The sequence below is a fragment of the Acomys minous genome (assembly GCF_964271855.1).
Source record: "Acomys minous genome assembly, chromosome: 12".
NCBI lineage: Eukaryota > Metazoa > Chordata > Mammalia > Rodentia > Muridae > Acomys > Acomys minous.
Genome location: NC_140493.1, coordinates 113,218,229 through 113,236,666, shown reverse-complemented (window position 1 = coordinate 113,236,666; position 18,438 = coordinate 113,218,229). Strand labels below are relative to the sequence as shown.

Here is an 18,438-nt window from a genome sequence, read left to right as displayed (position 1 = left end):
TTTTACCCAGATCTTTTTGTGACTGTGAACTAATCTGGGACATCAGACTGTGTTGTTGCGTCCACTACAAGCCCCTTTTCATTTTCTAACTCAGAAGGTCCAGTTACATATCTAGAATTCTGGGCCTTGGGAGATGGCTCTGTCAGTGAAGCCTGCATTCACTCCCCAGCAGCCACATAAAAAGCAACACATACCTGTAACCCTAGTGCCACAAAGAGAACCGGGGATGCCCACTGCTCAGTGGCCACCTAGTCTTCCTGAAGCATTGAGCTCCGGTTCAACCTTGTCTCAGAAACAAGGTGAAGAGCAATGGTCCTGATGCCAACCATATGTGTGCACACCCGAGCCACGCATGAACCTTCATATGTGTGCACACCTGTGTACATACCTGCCAGGGACTGGAGCCACGCATGAACCTTCATATGTGTGCACACACGTGTACATACCTGCCAGGGACTGGAGCCGCTCATGTTCTAGTTGTGGAGAGGCCGACCCATCAGGTCTACATCCCGACAAAGTAGCCACAGCCATGGGCTCTGGTTTACATGGTGATCTCTTGCTGTGACAGGGTGTAAGAACAGAGTTACATCTCCCTTGGATATGGTTGTAGCTCTGTGCTCTCTCCCCTAAACAGGGTAAGCCCAAGTGTGCCTGTTTACCACTCATGTATACCCCTGGGCCTGGGGGTGACGTGTCCCTAACCAGCTTTAGCTTTCCCCTTACTTGGCCACAGGATGACCATCTGGACCCATCGTGTCCGCTTCCTAGAGGAACAAGTCCTACCTCACTGGGAGTCCTTCACCATTTGGAATGCAGGCAAGCAGGGCCGTAAGTTATACCGCAGCCTGACCGCGGCCAGCCGGAGCAAGGTAGGGCCCTCTCCCTCATCCTGACTCCACAGTCCTGACGTCTTTATCCTACAGCACCCCCCACCTCCACCATCTGACCCGCTGCCCATGCCCATCCCAGGTGGTGGCCTTCTGTGACGTTGACGAGAACAAGATCAGGAAGGGCTTCTACTGCCATGAGGACTCTGAGGTGTGTAGCCATGTGGCCGAGCACCAAAGCACCTTCCAGGAGAGGGCCCTCCGTACCATGCCAGCTTTCCCTTACACTCATTTGGGCTGTGCCCAATAGATGTGGCCCTCAGCTCCCAAGAGTCTCCGGGACCCCTGAGGACTCTGCCCCTGTCCGTGGGGAACCAGCTACACACCCCTTCAGTCTGGGTCTCAGTGTTGGCCTACCAGAGCTGGCTCTTCTTGTGGCTGTCAGGTGGGCGGGGCTGGCAGAACCCGGGGTACAGCCACGTGTTCTGTCCCGATTGGCCCAAGACTCGCATGTGCCACTTGATGACCAGCAGTGAGCAGAGGCTGTGGCTAGGGAGCGTCTCAAGGAGCTCATGTGACGATGTAGTTACTCATGGCTGCCACCATCTTTGTAGGAGAGACCCAAGCCGAAGGTCCCCATCCTGCATTTCCAAGCTGCCACGTCGCCCTTTGTCATCTGTGTGAAGCTGGTGAGTGTTGGCTATGGCTGCAGGGCTCCTGGGCATCCGCCTTCCCACTGTGGTCATATGATCAAAACCAAGGACAAGATCTGACCACGGGCACTGGGACATAGCCCCCTCCCGTACTGTAAATCAGACCTTGTGGCCACAAGAACGCCTGGAGCTAGGTTAGAGGCCACAGCTGCTGCTCCGTGGGCTGGAGGCAGCTGGGGAGTGGCCTGTGGGGCCTGTGGGATGGGTGCTGGGGGGGGGGGGAGGTGAGCACACCTGGTCACATCAAGCTGTTCCCTTAGACACTGAAAACCATTGTTCTGCATCCAGTCACTGCGTTCAAGGTGCTGTACGCCATGCTAGTCAGAGAGCAGCCTTGCCCACACACAGCAGCAATGCGGTGCTGACCAGGAGGCCACACCACCCTCCTTTGGTTCATCTGGTTTCTCCACTTTTGGTCACATGGGCATAGGTGCCAAGCATCCTGTTTGCTGGAGCCAGGGCTGACCTTTTTTCATCTGCTCTGGAAAACTGATCTGTGGTTGGCCGAGCACTTGGGCAGACACTCCCTCCCAGGAGACGTGGCTCTTGGGATACTCTTCTCAGAACTGTCTACTACGTGGACATTAACTGGTTTTTGTTTTATTTGGGGGGTGTTGTTTTGTTTGTTTGAGACAGGGTTTCTCTGTATAACCCTGGCTGTTCTGAAACTCACTCTGTAGACCAGGCTGGCACAGGAAGTCCTTTCCTGTACATAACTCGATGTTCAATAGCAGCATCTATCACAGTTCAGTCCACCTGGAAGGGATGTGTTGGGCTGTGTAGGGCCAGTCTGTCTTGTCCACGTGGCTTTGCTCCAGTTTGCTACCATGTGGAACCCTGCTGGTCAGTAGCCAAGCAGACCTTGTACCCCAGTCACTCTTGTCAAACCATGTTTACCATTGGCCTCTGAACCAGCAGGGGACAGTCAGCATGCCTGCCTCCCACCCTGAATGTCAGCAGCCCCAAGGAGAGTTGTCACCCTCTCTGTGACCAGTGATGGACATGGTGGGCCCTCAGCAAAGTGCAGCTCAGCCTCCTGTGGCAGCTGCCCTCACAGTTGTTGGGTCATGGAGGGGATAGTAGGTGGCAGGCCGTGCTGTCGAGGTGGTGGAGGAACTAAGGTCAGGCTTGAGCCCGTGTTTCCACCCATGGCTTCCCATCTGTGACAGCTCATTCAGGTTATGGCAGGGCTAAGCCTGGGTTCTAGCCCCCCAGAGTGAGACATGCCTGCCTGTCTGTGTCTCCTAGAGAGTGATGTCACACAGGTGCAAATGACTAATAGCCACACCTGGGAACTGTCATTAAGCTTGTGATACTGTGGGAGTGAAAGGCCCATCCTTAGCTCTGTTCCCACTTGTAGCAATCTGTAGCATTTCTCCATACAGGAAGGAAAGCAGGAATATTCCTCTTTTTGTGTGTGTGGCATATGTGTTTGTGTAGAGGTTGACACTTGTTTTCTAGTGCTTTCTACATCTTCATCATTGAGCCATGTTCTCTCACGAAACCTGGTACTCTCTGATTCAGCAAGACTAGCTGCCAGCAAGCCCAAGTGGTTCTCCCGCCCCTGACAACAGCCATGGCTGCAGGGCTGCTGGCTTTACAGTGGTGCTAGAGACTGAGTGCAAATCCTCAGGTGCACACAGCAAGCACTTTCCTGAGCCATCTCTAGCTCCAGAGTTTTAATTTATAAGCTGGTGATATTTTTGCCACTTAGAATAACTTATTATATTATTCGGCATTTCCTCTTGTAGAAGTTTGATTCTTTCTGAGATCCTGTTCTTTTTTTGTTTTGTTTTTGTTTTTCAAGACAGGGTTTCTCTGTGTAGCCTTTGCTGGACTACCTTTGTAGACCAGGCCTGTCTCTGCCTCCCGAGTGCTGGGAGTAAAGGCGTGGACCACCACACCTGACCTGAGATGCTGTTCTTGATCACTACACTTGACAGAGCACTGCTCACATCTGTATCGAGGATGTTTGCTTCTTAATTTTATCTGTGATAATGAGAAGTTATTTTGGAGAAATATTTAACTAGGAATCCCAAGTTTTCTTTTTCTTTTCTTTCTTTCTTTTCTTTTCTTTCTTTCTTTTTTTTTTTTTTTTTTGTACTTAAAACTGTCTCAGGCTCACATCAGCCCTTCAGTGGGGGGCACACTGGCAAAGATGGTCACTTCTGCTTCTTGGTCTCACTCTACCAACTGCCTGCCCACGTTCCAGTTCTTGCCACAGGGAAGCTAACTCTTCCTCATTCCAGAAGTTCTCTCATTTTCAATAAACTGCTGCGTTGTGGCCCATGACACTCACAGAAAATGGCTCAACACAGGTTGGCGAGCACTGGCCCACAGGTTGCACTTAGCCCTCCACCTGTTTTCATAAGTAGGTTTATTTGAGTACAGAGGATGTGCTCTCGGATGGGCAGAGTGCTCCCCTAAGAGCCATGATTAGCAGCAAAGACACCCCGTGCCGCTCACAGCATGATGGCCCCAGCACAGCACTGTGCGCACAGTAGCACTGTCTGCTTCCCACCCACGAATGGACTCCAACTTTCTGTTCTCACATCTGGCTCTTCTCGGCACCTGTGTATGATCATGCATGTTGTAGACTACTGGATCGTGTTGGCGTGTCAGGGCCCGGCTTGGGGGAGTCTTCTCCAGCGTGCAGCTGACATCGTGCTGCTGTGAGCGCCCAGCCCTCTGGTTTATTCCAGAAGAGAAGTAGAAGTCAGGCAGAGGCCACCCGTGTGGGACTGCCTGTCTCCATAGGAAGCCTCTGGGGACTCCCTTGCTGTCTGTGGGAGTGTCTGGCCTAAGGCTGAGCACCACTCATCTGCCATGGTTAGAACCAGGCTTCCTCCTCTACTGGAGTTTGACGGGGGCGTCCCCTGCGACTCTGCTGTTAGTCCTTGTTGCCTGTGTGTCCTGCACACACCTCCTCCTTCCATGGCTGACTCAGAGCATCGAGGAGTGCCACGTTCAACAGGGTTAGGTCTCATGGGGACAGACTCTGTCCTGTCCTGGCCCAAACCTGATTTTTCTCTGAATATGGGGAAGGGAAAGGAGGGGAAGTGAGAGGGAAAAGGGGAAGGGCAGCAGGTGCAGCCACTGTGGGCATTTCTGCCCCCACACCTCCTCCCCCCCCACAGAATGTATTTCACTTAGGTGTTTCTAAGCCCTGGTAGTGGAGGGATGAGGTAGAGGCTTCTTGTGATACAACTTCAGAGGAACAAAGTGGTTCCTCCCACGTCCTGCCAGATGCCCCAGACCCCCTCTGCCACCGGTTGCGCTGTTCCTCTGCAGGACAATGGGCCTTGCTCCCTTCAGGGATTGGAGGATGACAGGTAACAGAAATCAGAGGGTGGACACTTGGCAGATCCCGCAGAGATGGAAAACACAGAGCATACAGAGATCCCTGACTAGGCAGGAGGGACGGTGAGTCAGCCCAGGCCAACCGTGCGAGGGGCTTAACTGCCTCTGTGGGCCTAGGGCAGGTGGCAGAGGTGCCTCCCAGCACCTCACCCCTGCTGGTGACCACAGAACTAAGGAGCAATGGTACCAGCTGCTGCCCTCACTTCGGACCACCCAGCAGGTGAAGAGGCAGGCCCTGTCGCAGCCCCTGACCTCGCCTGACTGAGCTGGGTCTCTCTGCCCCCCAGGACCTCACAGGGGGTGAGTTTGAAGACAACTTGAAGTCACTGCACCTGCAGGAAGGCCGAGACTTCGTTCACTTCAGCTGAGGCTGCCTCCCAGGTGGGTCTGCACTGCGGCTCCCGTCGGCTGAGCCTAACGTCTGTCTACTTCCCTTCGTACAGCTGACTTTGAGGCAGTCACTGCGTCCTCCATCTTCTCCCCTCACGTTTTGTGCATTAATTTTCACCCTTTCATTTATGCACATAACTTGAGCTTCAGTCTTCTAAGCACCTCGTTAGGCAAATTTCCTGTGTTTGGTAACTTTAACAAACGATCTGGTAACTTTTTAAGAAACTGCTTTTTCCTTTTAAAAACAGAAGTCTGCAAAAAGTTCTGGGTTCTAGAAATGTTTCTTAGGCTAAGCTTCTCTTCATTTTCAAACCATCTGTACTAGCTGCCTTTTTCATTGCTGTGACCAAATACCAGACAGGAAGCAACTTACAGTATATATACATTTCCTGCCTCGTGGCCTGAGGGTCTGGCCCACTGTGGCGGGGCGGGTATGACGGTGGAGTGTTCCAGCGGGGGCTCTTTACCTTCTTAGTGGAGCAGGAAGTAGAGAGCGAGCCTGGAGCAAGGGTGAGTCTCTAACCCTCAGGCCCCATGCGCTGCTGACCCACTTCCTCAAGCCAGTCCCTGATTCCTAAAGGTGCCACCAACTGGGACAAAATGTTCAAACGTGAGCCTGTCAGAGACATTTCACAATAAGATGATAAAATCCTTAACTCTATACATCTGACCTCTCAATGTAAGTGACCTCGATCTTCTCCTGACACAGTGTCTTACTATGTAGCCCAGGCTGAACTCAGCCCTCCTGTGTCCATGTCCTGAGTGGTGGGCTACAGGTGTGAGCCTGGCATAAATGTGTCGGTACATTCAGAGACGTCCAGAGTTGAGCGCTCTAACATCTGTCTGCTCAGGGAACCACGGGCATCTCGCTCGCCAGCATTGTGCCTTCCCAATTGCCTGTACCTTTGTTGTATAGGTGTATACTGAGTCTGTGTCCCCAGGAGTTAGCCTTGCCTCTCAGTGGTGACCGATCTGCCCTTTCCTGATGTGATATTTTTCACAGCTTGTCCTCTTTCTTGCCATTCCATGGTGCTAGGATTTTCTCTTCTGCGCTTTGGCAGCTCTTGGTAGGTCATCAGGCTTAGCCAGTACCTGGGTTCTCTGCACACCGCCTCACACCACAGGACTGAGATTCCTTCCTTCTGCATTGACGTGTATACCGAGACCCCATGCTTAGCTGTCATGCACTTCTCTCCTTGTTTGGCATCCTCCTAATTGAAACTGTCTACCTCAGGCCATTTCTACAGGCTCCTGCTGCACTGGGTCCACTGCAGACTTTTTCTCGAGCAGTAGCTCCACTGTGTGTGTGTTCAGCCAAGCTGACAGTCATATTTCCCAGAACAGCAAGGATCTTACTGTCTTCCTCAGCTCCAGTGTCTGCTGTTGAGCTGGTGACCACTGTGCCTTCTCAACAGTTCTGTAATCCCACTAATCCCACTAATTGTCACAGACATTCCTAGCATCCACAGGGACACCTGGTAAGCTTCTGTCTGGTAGCTTCTGACCTTGCAAGATTCTCTCTGCCTCTGTTGAGCTGGGGCCTGGTCCCTGTGAGATGCTCACCTTTGCTTCTGCTGTTTTCTCTATTTTTTTTTTTTAAAGTTCTTAAAAAAGCGTGTGTGAATGTAGTGTCTGCCAAGGCCAAAGGTATTGAATCCTCCTGAAAATGGAGGTGTAGGTGGTATGAGCCACCCAGTGTGGGCGCTGGGAATGAACTCAAGTTGTCTGCATGATAACTATGCTTTCTTAACCACTAAACCATCTCCCCAGCTCCGATCCTAATCTCTGATAATTTCTACCTCGTAACTTGGAGGGGGGGAAATAGGGTTTCATGGATCCCACGCTGGCTTAAAATACTCTATAACCCCCCAACATGATCCTCCTGCCTTTACCTCCTACGCGCTAGGACCGTAGCCACGCACACCACATCCAGCATATGTGGTGATGGGGGATCAACCCAGGGTTGGGTCTTGTCTTTCGTTTGTTTTTCTAGACAAGGTTTCTCTGTGTAGTCCTCTCACTAAGTAGACCAGGCTGACCTCAAGGTCACAGGGGTCCATTGCCTCCCAAGTGTTGTGTTAGTTAAGGTGTGCACCACCTGACAGCCCGGGGCTTCCTGCACGCTGGTCTTGTTGCTTCGCTTTAGGAAACTGTTCTTTATTGTTGGTGGCGCTGCTGGCAGGCGGTTGGTTCTGATAGCTGTACTTGCTGTTTATGGCCAGGGTTAGGCTTAGGCATTGCCTGGGCTTTTCGACACAGGAGTCTGGGGACTCACTGCATGTGTCTTCCTTGAACGCCACAGCTTCTTCCTGTGAGGGCAGCCTTTCCACCTGCTGACTGTGAGGGCGCAGCTCTGGAAGGCCCCGTTTCTTCCCGTTTCTTGTGGCCTTTGATCCTGGCGTTTGCTGGGTGGTTCTTCCATCCTTCTCCACCCCTTTCCTTCACCCTTTCAACCCCCTAACACTAGAAAAGGGAGGAAAGGAAAGAGATCCCTGAATCAAGTCTGGGTAGGAAAGGGGGCGACATTACCGTTGGGCCACTTCCTGCTGACTAGCGGTGTTGGGCTCCGTGGGGCGAGTCTGCCCTTCGCCATCAGGGCACCTAATTTCTTCTTGTTGTTTCTTCTTTGCGCACGGCTACTTAGCAAACTGCAGCCACAGCAGCCACCCAACAACTTACTATCTAGGCTCTAGCATTTATATACCCCCCCCCAAATTCCAAATGTCATACAACTGCAGACCCTGTCTGCAGCTGGCAGAATCATACTTCTGCTAGAGCACAAGCCGCTGCAATGGAGCCCCGCGTCCCCACACTTGGGATTAAATGAAAACATTAGTGTGTTTTTAAATAAACTAAAATTACAAAATTCTCACTAGGCTCTACTAGCAAGACTTAAGGCCTTTGGCACACAGGCCCGAGCTGCTTTCTTCCTGCTCTTCAGCTCACGGGTTCCCAGCAGGCAGGTGTGCACACACACCTATTGGCTCACAGGTTCCCAGCAGGCAGGTGTGCACACACACCCATTGGCTCACAGGTTCCCAGCAGGCAGGTGTGCACACAGGTTCCCAGCAGGCAGGTGTGCACACACACCCATTGGCTCACAGGTTCCCAGCAGGCAGGTGTGCACACAGGTTCCCAGCAGGCAGGTGTGCACACAGGTTCCCAGCAGGCAGGTGTGCACACACACCCATTGGCTCACAGGTTCCCAGGAGGCAGGTGTGCACACAGGTTCCCAGCAGGCAGGTGTGCACACAGGTTCCCAGGAGGCAGGTGTGCACACACACCCATTGGCTCACAGGTTCCCAGGAGGCAGGTGTGCACACAGGTTCCCAGCAGGCAGGTGTGCACACAGGTTCCCAGCAGGCAGGTGTGCACACACACCCATTGGCTCACAGGTTCCCAGCAGGCAGGTGTGCACACAGGTTCCCAGCAGGCAGGTGTGCACACACACCCATTGGCCTCCTGCCCAAACAAACCCACTGGAGAGCTCTCCTGACTCCGTTGTGCCTAGACACACACACCGCCTGCTGTTTGCTGAGCCTATCATAGTATTCAGCATTGTCACCCTGATGGACCATCCTGGCCACACGAGCTGTCTTAAGTATCTCAGTGGAAACCCTTCCTGCCGAGAGAACTCAGGACGCCAGGCATCCGGTGGGAGCAGTCGCCTACGGGTGGGATCTGCATGTAGAGGTGGCAAGCCAGGAAGGGAAAACGTTTACTTCGACCATTAAATCTCACTGAAAGGTCTGTTGGAACCTTGTAGGTCTCCATGTCATGCCTGGAATTGTGTTTTAAAAATAATACTAAAAATAGTTCATTCTAGGGGGCTGGAGAGGTGGCTCAGTAGTTAAGAGCACTGGCTGCCCTTCAGAGGACCTGGGTTCAATTCCCAGCACCCAATGGCAGCTTGCAACTGTCTGTGACTCCATGGAGCTACAGCAGGCATCTTATACATGGCCTCATCAGGTGATCTCAGCCAGGCATTCTACTCACCACAGAAAACCCGAGTCTAGGGGAGAGGTGTGAGACTGAAGGATCAGACGCATAGGTCCCTGCCACCAAGGGCAGCACAACAAAGCTCCTGCGTACCGGGCCTGGAAAGTGACTCCCAGCAATACGGCAGCCTGTGCGCTGTCAAGACCAGCTCCATGAGATGTAGGCTGTGAAAGAGTGAGTCCATAGGCTACAGGCCCTGGCCACTTCACCTGTGCATAAGCCGCTATCTTGAGTTCTGTCCCAGCCATGTGTCCAGCCTCACAGTCCTTTCCCAGACCACAGCAGGGCAGGAGGTGCAAAGGGTCCAGGGCTCAGGACCAGAGCTGTCATCCATATTCCCACAGGGACGCTGGTGACTTGGCTGGCTCAGCAAGAGGGAAGAGAGCCGCCTGCTCACACCAGGGAAGTGACGCATGCATTGTGCTACACAACTCACTCAGTGCCTGAAACACAGACAGGCCCACAGTAGGTCGTCCAGTTCCTTGAGCACATAAATCCCAGAGAGAGGCGGAGGCTGGGCTGCGTAGTACATGATTTAATGAGAGCATATCTGTGTTAGGGCATCAGCACTATGGGCAGTCCAGGCCCCCGGAGCACAGCAGGCAGGAGGGATCACGACTCTCTGAGCTCCTGGTCCATCTAGCAGCAGGTGCCACCTTTCTCAGGCCTGTGGCACCAAGTTCCATGATGGTAACTTGTTGTGGGGCCTCAGGGCAGGGCATCCCAGGTAGGTAGGCAACGGCTCAGCTTCCTGAGGCGGGCTGCAGAGGGAGACATGCGACATTAGGCTGGTCCCCACCCGCTCATACATAGCTAAAGACTGCCACGTTCCAGGCTCCTAGCAGCTTGAATTGCGTAGCTCTGTAGCCTTGTCAGAGTACATTGCTAAGCTGTTCACATTCACAAATGTTCACACTCCACATAAGGGACCAAGAGTACGTCACGGCTCCGCCTGTTGTCACCACTCCTAGAGCTACAACCAGGCCACCCTGTGTATCCTACGGCTTCTGCAGAGGGGGAGGGGGGAAAGCTCTGGGAAGAGTTGGGTACACAGACGCAGTATACAGCTCACACAAGAGAGGGGAAAATACAAAATGCCTCCCAACGTGACATGGAGGTGACAGGAGCTCAGGGTACAAAGCTGAAGATCAAGAGGAAAGAGCAGCTGGCCAGCCTCGGGTCAGGACAAACCAGTTTCGACAGGGCTCTAGCTGGAGGTCAAAGCCAGCGAGTGTAATGTGCCAGGAAAGAGTGCTGGTCCCAGGGTCATCAGGGACAGAGAACATAGCTGTGAAGTAAGTTAACAGGAAGTGAAATCCTGATAAGGGAGGAGGAGACATTAAACAGGAAGGTCAAACAGGAACCAAAGACGATGGATGTAAACATGCAGTAAACATGAATTCATGGGACACTAATTAAATATTTTTCAATGATGCTAAGGCACCATGCTATGCTAAGCTTGACTATAGCATAGACATGAAAATATTGTGACAAATGATAACCAGATGTCCCACACTAACAGTGGGCAAGAGATGTCAAGAGGAGGGACACCTACTAACACAGCTTCAAAACGCACCCTGAAGTGTAAACATAATTAAAGGACATTTGAGACAAATGCAAAACACCTACTTCCTCAGCAACTGTGTACTAATGCCTTTGGTCTGGTGTCTCTCTGCACAGAGCGCGTCACACCTGAAAAGTCCTCTCAGAATGCCAGGGGACTGAGGTCACCACCCTGAAGCTGGAGAGACAACATACGAGACGCAGAGCCTTGCGGAAGCCACACAGGCCTGTGTGTGCATGCGTTAGCGTGAGGACAGCAGTCACAGACGCCTGCAAAGCTGCCCCTGTCAGGCACACCAGAACCTGCTCTACTAGGGAGCGAATGCAGCCTGCAGGCCAGACGGGCCACACTAGCAGCACCAGGAAGGCCACAGACTGGCTGATGAGAAAGCTCTGCGCCCCACTCAGCGGCTGCACTCCAGCGTGAGGCTGGGCTCCTGGAGGACTCGGGCTCTGTAAGGGCAGGGAGCCCAAGGTCAAGGGTGGAAACAGACCCTGAGGCCCACACAACAGCCAGAATCTAACAGTGGCTTCCAGCCAGGAAAGCAAGTCCACACACATATTCATTTGATCAGTTGCGATCTCATTTGTGTGTGTGTGTGTGTGTGTGCACGCACGCGCATGCGTGTGCACGCCTGCATGTGTGTATATGCATGTAGGAAAAGCATGACTCAGGGAGCCTCTGACACAGAGATCGGATTATTAGGCTAAGAAAGACATTCCAGGAAGCTGAGCTGCAGGGAGCATCCAGGAGCTGGTGTAGTCTGAGTGAGAATGGCCCAGAGGCTCATATCTGAATACTCTGGCCACAGCTGGTGGAACTGTTTAGGAAGGATTTTGAAGTGTGGCGTTCTTGGAGGACGTGTGCTAATGGGAGTAGACTTCTAAGACTTCAAATGACTCCATTTCCAGTGTGTTTCCTGTGTGTGGATCAAGATGTGAGCTCTCAGCTGTTCCTACTGCTATGTCCTCACTCTGCCTTTCTGGACTCTAATTCTCTGAAACCACAGCCCAACACAATGTGTTCTTTTGTTAAAGTCATGGTGTTTTGTCACAGCAATCAAAAGCAAAAGGTAGGCCAGTAGGGGTGTGGAGAGGGGATGAGAAGGAAGTGTTGAAGAAAAAATGTAAAGGCGGCATTAAACCAGCCCGTGAGCTTTCTACGCAGAGATGCAAGTGGGACACGAGCTGTTCTAAGAACCAGGGACCAGCATCGCAATCTGTAGGACTCACAGGTGATGTGCAAGGGCACATAGTCGCAGGCCAGCCAGTATTTAAACTAGTTCTGAAAGTTTAACCAAACCAAGGATCAAAAAGAGTAAAGACAATCTTGGACAGAAAAAAACTGGAGAGCAGACAGTGAACACCCTGAGTTGTTGTAAAACCCACGCCTCTTCCATCATACAGTTTGTCCTGGCTACAGATGGATGGTATCATCAGTGTATAAATGAGATTCTAACATGTCATACGTATGCAGTCACTTGTCAGGACACTGAATCACGTGGTGGCTGGCTGACACAGGAAGTCTCTTCCCTCCACACACAGCTGGTCCCAAGGGAACTGAATTTCCATGTGAACAGCAGGCTATGCACCTGCCTGTGTGTGTACTGGCTAGTTTTATGGCAACGTGATAAGCCAGAGTCATTTAGAAGAGGAACTCTCATTTGAGAAATAGCTTTATGAGATTAATGCTATAAGCAAGCGTGTCGGGCATTTTCTTAATTAGTGGTTGATGTGAGAGAGCCCACCCCATTGTGGGTGGGCGTCCTGGGTGTAAAGACACTGTATACCCCAGAGTAGACCACAATACAAGGGAGGGGGCAGGAAATAAGCTAGGAGCAGGTTTCTAGGATGAAAATGTCAGTATGGAGAATGTTTACAAGTCCCTACAGACAGCCTGCCCTGCAGAACACAGGAAGAGGCCTGAGGGCACAACAGGCTGCAGCTTTCATGACAACTTAAGGTGCAACCTCAGCACAGGGGCCTCAGAAACACCAAACACACCAAGGCCAAGACAGGCGGGGAGGTCAGGCCTTAGCCCAGGCAGGAAATGATGGGGAGCTAGCGCTTCCCTCCCTCAGGGTAGGGGCTTCTTTCCTAGAAAACAAGTTGAGACTACCTAGCACCACAGCAGGAGGAGCAGCACTCCCAGTCGGTCTGGAAAAAGTAATGGTGGTGATGAACACTGACCATGGGACCCAGTTAGACCAGAGCTCAGAACAACACACAACGCAGAGGCCATGTGTCCGCAGATTACTAAAGAGTGTTACCTTTGGAACAGGCTGGGGTCTGGGCACGCCAAGGAGGTCACATAGGTGGTTCCGCTGCCCTCTTACAACTGTAAGCTCTGCGTCCCTAAGGAAGAAAGCATTTGAGTTCTCCATGCCACAGGGTTCCGCTCCCGCACCCCATCTGGCGGTGGACAAAAACCCCTATCCTCCAGAGTAGACACCAGGAGAACCTAGCTGTTTCACAGGACTAAGCCACACCCTGTTCTAAGGACATACAGAAGAGCTGCCACCTTCATTAGAATCCAGCTATTGGCTGCTGCCAGGTGTTCTGGTGCACGCCTTTAATCCCAGCACTCGGAGCGGCAGAGGCAGGTGAATCGCTGTGAGTTTGAGTCCAGGACAGCCAAGGCTACACACAGAAACCCTGTCTCGAAAAACAAAACAATAATAAATTCCAGATGTTGACTGCTTTCCTTAGCACATGTAATACTGTCAAGTTCCAAGCATCTTTTCTCTGCAAAGAAGTCAGTAAAAGCAGTTCCTCTGTAAATCAGGTACTGTGCTCTTGCAGAGGAGCAGAGTTCCCAGCACCCACGTAGGGCAACACTACAACCCCAGCTGCAGGGGAATTGGATGCCCTTTTCAGGCCACCTCAGGCAACTACACTTACATGCACACAAGCCCTGGCACACAGACACACTTGCATATACATTATTGAAGATAAAAATAAACCTTAAAGCCAAAACAGTTTCTTTTATCCCTGCTGTCCAAGAAAGTTGGGAGCAGTGACCACTACCTCCCCAGAAGGCACCAAGTTGAACTACTAACAGACAAGATCGTAAGTGCACTCTGGCCTTCAGGTCACAGCTCCCATCTAGGCAGGAAGGCCACGCCCTAGCCTGAGTTCCAAAGGATGCCACCAACTTGCTAAAGCAACCTGGTCCATCCCAACAGGCCTGCCAGCAATCCCACTCCCAACCGTCCGAGGGGACAGTGCCCACAGGCAGTAGCACTGACTTGGGCTACCTGTGCCTGTGTGTGCCTCTCAAACAGTACACCTAGAACAGGGGACTACACCTGTGTACAGGCAATAGTTCTGTGCGTGTGACTGTGATTATATGAGCAGCTCTATGTATGTGTGCAGGACCATGCATGTGTGGTGCCTGGATCACAGGTCATAAGTGCTTACTGTGACCATAACCGTTTCCAGGCCCAGCCGGAACACTTGTGAGCCGCACCTACAGGTGTGCAGCACTGCTGCCACTCGCCCCTCTGCACCTCTTGACTTGGGAGACAAGTCATTAAGGCCATTAAAACAGAAAAGACCACATAGGCCTTGCAGTAGCAAAATGATAGTGGCTAGTTGACATCCACTTGGCTTCCTGTTTGCCCTATATTCCAGCTACGGAGAAATGCCACTTGTGACAGGCAAGGGTGTGAACCACTCTACCTTGCTCACAAGAGGAGAAAATGTGCTCACAATTCACATTAAACACGTTCCCACCTGAATCAGCCCCGACACGAAGCTGTGAGGTGGCCCTGAGCTGCTGAGTGTCAGAAATGTTGGGACAGAAGGACGTGGCACCGGGCTCAGGCAGGCCCTACTCACCAGGCTGTGTCACTGAGCACAGACATGACCTCATCGAGCACGTCCGGGTCCACCAAGTCACTGTAGGTAAGCACCATCTCATACACCTGGCTTGCTGTGGTCTTCCGGATCTGAATTTCAACAGGAGAGAGCCCATCACCACGAGCAGCCAGGTGGTCTTAGGAAGGCCCATGAAAGGAGGAGCACGAACTCGGCAATGCCCAGATACTTCTGCCATCATAGACATGCAGTGAGAGGACGAACTGTAGCCTTTTCCGGAAGGTGCAGTACAGACTCCTACAAGGGAATCTGCCGTTCTTGCTGTCTTTTTAGGTGATGTCCTGTGACAAACTGCTTCATGGGAGGTCTGATCTACCCCTGGCAATGGGTATTTCTGAGAAGCAGGGTGAGCTGTGGGGGGTGAGCCATGGGGTCACCCGCTGTAAAGGTTCACTGGCCGTTTGAAGAGTTCGTGGGTAAGAGGGACCCTGCCCCTGGGCTCTAACGCCCCACCCCCAGCAATGCCCTCCATGCCCAGCACCAGCACCCACGTTCTTCTCATGCAGTCGGCCACCAATTCCCAGGGCTGCCCACGCCTGGAGGCCGCCTCCACAGGTACGTCATCTCACCACGTGTTTACTTCTAAACCTACTTCAGGGATACACCAACATACGCTCATGTGTAAGTGGGGCAGACACACTCACCACAGGAAACGGGTGGCCAAGGAGAAGGAACAGCTGCAGAAGAACCTTCTTCCTCACATCTCCACTGAACTGCACCATTCCACAGAGCCTGCAGGAGACCTAGTGTGTGTGCATGCCTCTGTACACGTGCATCGTGCATTAGTGAACTCATGTGATCTGTCTGCACTGTCATGCATGCACATGTGCTTACTATACATGATGAGATGGTTGTGCTAGCGTGTTCATACCTGTGCACCCACAGCCCTGCTTTCCCATGTGTGTGTGTTTGTATACCTTACGTGATTGCTTGTACATGCCCGTGTGCCCAGACCCCCACACTAGCATAGGTGTGTTCACATCTCAGACCCCTGCACTAGCATAGGTGTGCTCACATTCCAGACCACCACACTAGCATAGGTGTGCTCACATTCCAGACCCCCGCACTAGCATAGGTGTGTTCACATCTCAGACCCCCGCACTAGCATAGGTGTGCTCACATTCCAGACCCCGCACTAGCATAGGTGTGTTCACATCTCAGACCCCCGCACTAGCATAGGTGTGCTCACACTCCAGACCCCCACACTAGCATAGGTGTTCACACTCCAGACCCCCACACTAGCATAGGTGTGTTCACATTCTCCAGACCCCCGCACTAGCATAGGTGTGTTCACACTCCAGACCCCCACACTAGCATAGGTGTGTTCACATTCTCCAGACCCCCGCACTAGCATAGGTGTGTTCACACTCCAGACCCCCACACTAGCATAGGTGTGTTCACATTCTCCAGACCCCTGCACTAGCAGGTGTGTTCACACTACAGACCCCCACACTAGCATAGGTGTGTTCACATTCCAGAACCCTGCACTAGCATAGGTATGTTCACACTCCAGACCTCTGTACTAGCATAGGTGTGTTCACACTTCTCACCCCTGCACTAGCATAGGTGCGTTCACACTCCAGAACCTCGCACTAGCATAGGTGTGTGCACATTCCTGTGTTGGCCTTTGGGCATCTACAGGGCCAGAAAGGTTCCAGAGCAAGTGACAAAAATGAGAGATGTAGCTTTCCTGTTCTGGCCCCTAAATGCCACTGCTGACAGGAATGGTCTCTAAATGAACGCTCACTGTAAACAGCTTTGTGATTAAAACTGTATCTCCCGCCAGGAACCACCAAGTCCCTCCAATTTCTGTCCCTACCCAAGAGCACTTAAGACTCACACTGCAATACTTGACCGAAGTTTCTGGATGTCTTTTGACTTCTTGATTTCTTCCTTACAAAGGGTGAGCAACTTCACACAAAAGGGGTGGCTTGAAGGAGAAAACACTACTGTCAGGAATACAGAGCAGACAGATTGCAGGCTGCAGTGGCGCCCAGTGGTGCTGCTGGTACTCGGTGACCTGAGCTAGGCCATGTGACATCAGCCGCTTTCTCTGGTCCCCTACACGCACAGCAGAGGTGCCCTATCTCGTTATCCATAAGACGCTCCATTACCCACATCACCCATAGCATTCAGCACCGGGTTGGGGGGGGAGGGGGCAGGGAGGGCAGGCCCTGGCAGTCATGATGTGGCCATATCCAAGTTACCCACCGCGACAGAAAAGACCGTACAGCTTCATGGAGAGAAGCCATGTGTAGACCCAGGTCAGAAGAGCAGTCCTAGTCAGCCCCAGAGATGACATTTGCTGGGTTCATCTCAAGACTTACAATTCTAGGCAGCTCATCTCAGTGTTTAGAAGACACCCTTTAAGGGCTGAGTTGTCACCCAGATGACACCATTTCACTGCTTCCTGCATGTCCAGTTGTGCCCTGCTAAGCAACTGTGTCCCCTCCTCAGGTGTTGACCTCCTAAGCAACTGTATCCCCTCCTCAGGTGTTGTCCTCCTAAGCAACTGTATCCCCTCCTCAGGTGTTGTCCTCCTAAGCAACTGTATCCCCTCCTCAGGTGTTGTCCTCCTAAGCAACTGTGTCCCCTCCTCAGGTGTTGTCCTCCTAAGCAACTGTGTCCCTCCTCAGGTGTTGTCCTCCTAAGCAACTGTGTCCCCTCCTCAGGTGTTGTCCTCCTAAGCAACTGTGTCCCCTCCTCAGGTGTTGCCCTCCTAAGCAACTGTGTCCCCTCCTCAGGTGTTGCCCTCCTAAGCAACTGTATCCCCTCCTCAGGTGTTGTCCTCCTAAGCAACTGTATCCCCTCCTCAGGTGTTGTCCTCCTAAGCAACTGTATCCCCTCCTCAGGTGTTGTCCTCCTAAGCAACTGTATCCCCTCCTCAGGTGTTGTCCTCCTAAGCAACTGTATCCCCTCCTCAGGTGTTGTCCTCCTAAGCAACTGTATCCCCTCCTCAGGTGTTGTCCTCCTAAGCAACTGTGTCCCCTCCTCAGGTGTTCTCCTTGTTAGTAATTTTTTTTCTTTATGAATCATCCTGTCTCCGTATCAGTTTCTTCCTACACGTTCCCTTAAGATATTTATAAACTACTTTTAAATTCACTTATGGAATTGTTTGTTTCTTAACCATTTTCAGGGGTTAATTTCTATATTTTTGGTGTTTCCACACCTGCTGTGGAAACATCCTTCTCTCTAGCCTTATGTCCACTGCTCTATGGTTTTGACCGTCAGGTGTGTGTCTACTCTGGAGCACAGGTCTGACTGGGTGTTGTGTTTGAAGAACAGCTTGCACGTGAGGGAGGTGGACAAGGTGGGTATGTTCACCTTGTGTCTTTTCCAGGCACTGTTGGCTTCTTGACAGAGATGCAGCCACACTGGAGGGGTGGGAGGTAGGGGCCATAGCTCTGCCTCTCCTGGGAGTGCCTCTGAGTGCTAGTGTAATCGCCCTGCTCCTGCACACTGGGAGCACGTGGCCATCAGGTCGGTTCCGTGTTGAGAGTATACATAGGAACGGACCAGGCCTGAGCATGGCTGACAGGGAGAGGGAGCTGGACAGCAGCTGACCCATGGGGGCGCTGCCAACAATGTGAGAGGAAGGGAGCCGTAGTAGCGGAAAGCTCTTTGGCCTGTGTGTCTCTTTCCACAACAGAAATCTTTAGGATAGCAGGCGTGGCCAGGGAACCATGGCACCCACCTCCAACAGGCAG

At 52.2% G+C, this 18,438-nt stretch overlaps 2 protein-coding genes across 7 annotated transcripts in view; one reads left to right on the top strand and one right to left on the bottom strand.

Moving 5' to 3' along the window:
* B3GNTL1 (UDP-GlcNAc:betaGal beta-1,3-N-acetylglucosaminyltransferase like 1) overlaps positions 1 to 13,116 on the top strand; it is a 65,045-nt gene extending 51,929 nt beyond the window's left edge. For 5 of the 6 annotated variants that reach the window (XM_084750269.1, XM_084750271.1, XM_084750272.1 and 2 more), the window contains 5 exons: positions 734 to 869; positions 970 to 1,038; positions 1,442 to 1,516; positions 5,188 to 5,281; positions 10,970 to 13,116. In XM_084750269.1, the coding sequence (XP_084606395.1) occupies positions 734 to 869; positions 970 to 1,038; positions 1,442 to 1,516; positions 5,188 to 5,268 (361 nt within the window). In that variant the 3' untranslated portion in view covers positions 5,269 to 5,281; positions 10,970 to 13,116. The remainder of the gene's footprint in view (positions 1 to 733; positions 870 to 969; positions 1,039 to 1,441; positions 1,517 to 5,187; positions 5,282 to 10,969) is intronic. The other variant, XM_084750270.1, reaches the window with a different exon arrangement.
* Positions 9,810 to 18,438, bottom strand: part of TBCD (tubulin folding cofactor D) — a 164,633-nt gene continuing 156,004 nt past the window's right edge. The window contains exons 35-39 of the mRNA XM_084750246.1: positions 16,572 to 16,661; positions 15,376 to 15,463; positions 14,693 to 14,802; positions 13,123 to 13,207; positions 9,810 to 10,050 (exon numbers count right to left, since the gene is read on the bottom strand). Of these exons, the coding sequence (XP_084606372.1) occupies positions 10,033 to 10,050; positions 13,123 to 13,207; positions 14,693 to 14,802; positions 15,376 to 15,463; positions 16,572 to 16,661 (391 nt within the window). The 3' untranslated portion in view covers positions 9,810 to 10,032. The remainder of the gene's footprint in view (positions 10,051 to 13,122; positions 13,208 to 14,692; positions 14,803 to 15,375; positions 15,464 to 16,571; positions 16,662 to 18,438) is intronic.